The 4,503-nt window shown below is 34.2% G+C and overlaps 1 protein-coding gene across 1 annotated transcript; it reads left to right on the top strand.

The window, feature by feature from the left end:
- The first annotated feature begins 1,635 nt into the window (after positions 1 to 1,635).
- On the top strand, positions 1,636 to 3,254 carry LOC111412677. The gene is made up of 2 exons (XM_023043603.1): positions 1,636 to 1,831; positions 1,906 to 3,254. The coding sequence occupies exons 1-2, from the start codon at positions 1,636 to 1,638 to the stop codon at positions 3,252 to 3,254; spliced, it is 1,545 nt and encodes a 514-aa protein (XP_022899371.1).
- Positions 3,255 to 4,503: the final 1,249 nt, after the last annotated feature.

Genomic DNA, 4,503 nt, shown 5'->3' with positions numbered 1-4,503 from the left:
ATACTATTGTTTCTTCAAGAGTAATATATTAATATTCTTTTATAATATGAGTAATAATGTTATTATTATTTGAAATAATAAATTGTATAACAATTTACTCTTTAAGAGTAAAAAATATTGTTTTTAATTATGCTCTTCAGAAGCAACTAAAATACGTTTACAGATTAATGAAGACGTAAAAAAATAGAGTAATTTAACTTTTTTTTTTTTAACTGAGAAATCAATCAGCATTCTTTTGATATTGACATTAATGATTAATTCAAACTTTCGAGTTAAATAATATAATTAGAAGTTATACTATACATGATCAATAATGTGATATTCTTATATATATATGGCTAATTAGCAAAAAACGTCTCTATCGTTTCAAATTTGGCATTTGTACTCTCATTTTAAACCTTTCTTGTGAATGTGGTCCTTTCTGTCTCGTTCCGTTAATTTCACCGTTAAATAAATGCATAAAATTCACTTACATTATTTGGAAACGGTAAATTAGTCAAATCACTATAATTTTTTTGGGGGGAAGTTCTTGTAGTTTGCTTAGACTTTATACTGTGGCTAACAAAATCCCCAAATAGATTAAACCACACCAAACCTCACTTTTCCAAAATCTTCCAAAGAAAAGAAGCAGCCCTTTGAACCCATTTACCACCTTCCCTCTGCCATCCCGACACCGGCAATTGCAATGTCGACGTTGGTAAGTTTTATTTCCTTTCCAACGAATCAATAAACTGCTGCCTACATTTCTTATATTGTTCTTTCTTTGTTTAGATACTCATCAGTATATGAAGGGATGATGAGTGTTATAGCGTCTATTTATAAGAGTAGGGAGAGTCCTTGAAATTCACGAGTCACGACACCTACTATATTTGTTTCACATTCACATATCCTTGAAATTCTGGGAGATTGTAATGGTAAAATGGATGTTAAGATAGTGTCAAGAATGCGTCAGAAATGATTTGTGAAGATGGGTGTGTTGGTGGTCTAGATATGACATGGATGGATTATTAATTATTTTCCATTTAGCTTAACAGATTTTCATGGTTGAATTGCAATAGTTATTGAAATTTTATAAACATTTATTTTACATTCTTATTTATAACCAGATTTGTATAAACAAATTTTATAAATAGATATTTATAAAAAGATTTTTATTTTTATTTGCATATTTTTAAATTGAGTGAACATAAAATGTTTATTACCATTTTAGTTAAATCAAGCACACTAATATTGTCTTCATTCTTTGTGCTGGAATTTTTAGTGTGATGCTTCAGATCAACCTCCAAACGAACATGCTGACATTCATAGTTGTGGGAGGTCTGATCCAATCAAAGAAGGATGCTATGTGCCTGATATTGAATGCAAAGATGAGCTAAACTAAGAATATGATTGGGATGATAGTTTTTCTTATGCAAATCAAGATATAATTTGGTCACAGGTGGAGGAAACCATGACATATCATGGTGGACGAAATGTAACTACTCCTGATGTCAATAATACAACTGAATCACATGATGGTGTAAATGAAGTACAAAACGAAGAACAGCAAGGAGAAGAACTGGATATGCACTTGTCTATTCTGACTATGAAACAGATGAAGACCCTGTTGACAATGCTGGAGTTGATCATCCAGAAATGAATGTGGATTTTGTATTTGGTTTTATAAATGAGCAGGAGGTAAGGGATTTAGACACAGACTATAGTGACTCAAATGAACTAAGGAGTTTGGATAGTGATGATGAAGAAGAAGAAGAAGGCCCTTCCCAAAAAAGGATAAGGAGGGAAGTATTCAATCCCAGGATAGATATGGAAGATCTAATATTCAAAGTTGGTAAGTAATGAAACTATAATTATCGCCTTCAGTTTTCTAACTAAATTTTTACACTACTTTTTCTGGATTGGTAGGGCAAATATTTGAGTCAAAGAAGGTTTTGAAAGATGCTATTACTGAGCATTTAGTGAGGCATAATAGGGAGATCAAATATTTGAAGAATGATGCTAAGAGGTTGAGAGCTACTTGTAAACAAATATGCTCATGGATTTTGTATGCAACAAAGCAAGAGGATAAGTTAAGCTTCGAAATTAAGACTTTTAAAGGTGGTCACAACTGTAGTATGGTGTACAAAAATAGGAGAGTAACTCCAACATACTTGGCAGGCAAGTATGCTTCTGATTTCAGGGTTGAACCTAACATGACATTCGGTGGATTTATGGATAAAGTTAAGAAAGCCAATTTAGGGGACATATCTATATGGCAGTTCTATAGGACAAGGGAAAAAGCAATGGAGAAGATAAGAGGGAGTGTTGTAGAGCATTATAGGGTCTTGGTTGACTATTATCAGCAATTAAGGTTGACAAATGTTGGGAGTACAATTCAATTGGAAGGGCGTGCAGGAGAATTCAAGAGGCTTTACATATGTTTAGGAGGATTAAAGGAAGGTTTCATTAATGGATGCGGGAGAGTGATTGGGATGGATGGTTGTTTTCTCAAAACAGAACATGGTGGGCAGTTGTTAACTGCAGTTGGGGTTGATGGCAATAACATAATGTATCCAGTTGCCTATGCAATGGTGGAGACTGAGAATGGAGAAAATTGGAGTTGGTTTTTGACATTGCTGAGAGATGACTTAAGGATTCATGACTCCCATGGATGGACATTCATTTCGGATAAACAGAAAGGGCTGGTAAATGCAATTGGATCACTCTTTGAACATCCAGAGCATAGAACATGCATTCGTCACTTGTATAACAATTTTAGTGCTACTCATAAAGGCTCAGCTTTAAAAAATTGTTTGTGGGATGCAGCAAGAGCAACAACAATTCCAAAATGGTTAGAACACCTGCAAAAGATGTTGGATTTGGACCCAGCTGCATATGGATGGCTTGAGTTAAAACCAGCTTCTCAGTGGACTAAATCACACTTCCAAGAAGAGACTAGATGTGACATGTTATTGAACAATCTATGTGAATCTTTCAATAGTACATTACTTAATGCAAGAGAGCATCCAATATTGACGATGCTAGAAGAAATTAGGGTGTATTTGATGAAAAGCATTGTAATCCGAAGGGAAGCTTGTGAAAAATGGAATGGAGAAATTGGGCCTAGAATTCAAAAGATATTAAACAAGAATGGTGAACTCACAAGGAGAGAGTATGCAGATTACTCCGACAATGGAAAGTTCCAAGTCAGGCATAACATTGGAACCCTAAATGCAGTAGATATCAAAGCAAAAACTTGTTCTTGTCGAGTTTGATAGTTGACTGGGATCCCTTGTTGCCATGTGATTGCATCCTTAATCTCAAGGAGAATGAAGGTTATTGACTATATAGATGACATCTACAAGAAGGCAGCCTACATTAGAACATATACACCCCCTATCTCACCCATGACAAGTCCAGATTTATGGCCTAATCCAGGTCTTGATCCCTTGAATCCACCTTTCTACACCAAAAAGGTCGGGAGACGAAAGAAGGCTAGACGAAAGGAAGCTAATGAACGTGAAGCTATGGGTTCACCAAGTAATGTTAAAGCATCTTCAAGCAACGCTAGGATATCAACAGGAAATGCAAGTAGGGTGGGGTTGAAGATGAAATGCAAGAAGTGTGGACAAATAGGTCACAACAAGAGAACTTGCAACACTTTGCCACAACCAAATGCTACTTGAGGATGTGGGATACCTAAAATATTTTTGACTTTTGACTGCTGCAATCATTTTGTAGATCTAATTTTTGTCTAATAGCTCAATGCAATATACATGGTAGACAATGTGGCATATCAAAAATATTGAGATCATGTTTGGTTGGTTAACAATGTAATTATCTATTGAATGTAGTAGGTTAGTTTTTTTATTTTTATTTTATTTTTTTAATGGTGTTTTGTATCTATTTTAGCAGGTTAATATTAAGAACTTGTACCACATTGTTTCTCAATGGTTATTTGTGCTAAATGGTTAAAGGGTTAGGTATGATATTTGCTGACAACGTTTTGAGAGGGAGTATAAACTTGTAGATTATATCAAATCATAAGGATGATATTAACCAAAAACTTTTAGAGAGGAAAAATATATAAAAACTTGACTAATTTACCCTTTTCAAAGAACGTGAGTGATTTTCATGCATTTATTTAACGGTAAAATTAACGAAACGTGACGAAAAGGACCACTTTCACAAGAAAGGTGTGAAATGAGGGTGCAAAAGCCAAATTTGAAACGATAAGGACTATTTTAGCAATGAATGCAAAGGATAGGGACGTTTTTTGCTAATTAGCCTATATATACTAATCTGCATCTTTCATCAAAAAGAAAACCTAAGCATACATAGACTTCACCATGCATGACCTATGCCAAAAGTTAAAAACATTTGAAAAATAGAATCTACATAAAGTATCTGTAAATGAAACATCTGAGAAGAACCAAGATACAGAGGATGAAACAATATAGAGAATGAAACTAATTGGCAAAGAAACAAACTTTAGTCCTGATGCCACGAATGGCTTCTTACAGT

This window comes from Olea europaea, chromosome 16 (assembly GCF_002742605.1).
Source record: "Olea europaea var. sylvestris chromosome 16, O_europaea_v1, whole genome shotgun sequence".
Classification (NCBI taxonomy): Eukaryota; Viridiplantae; Streptophyta; class Magnoliopsida; order Lamiales; family Oleaceae; genus Olea; species Olea europaea.
This window is presented reverse-complemented; position numbering and strand designations above follow the sequence as displayed.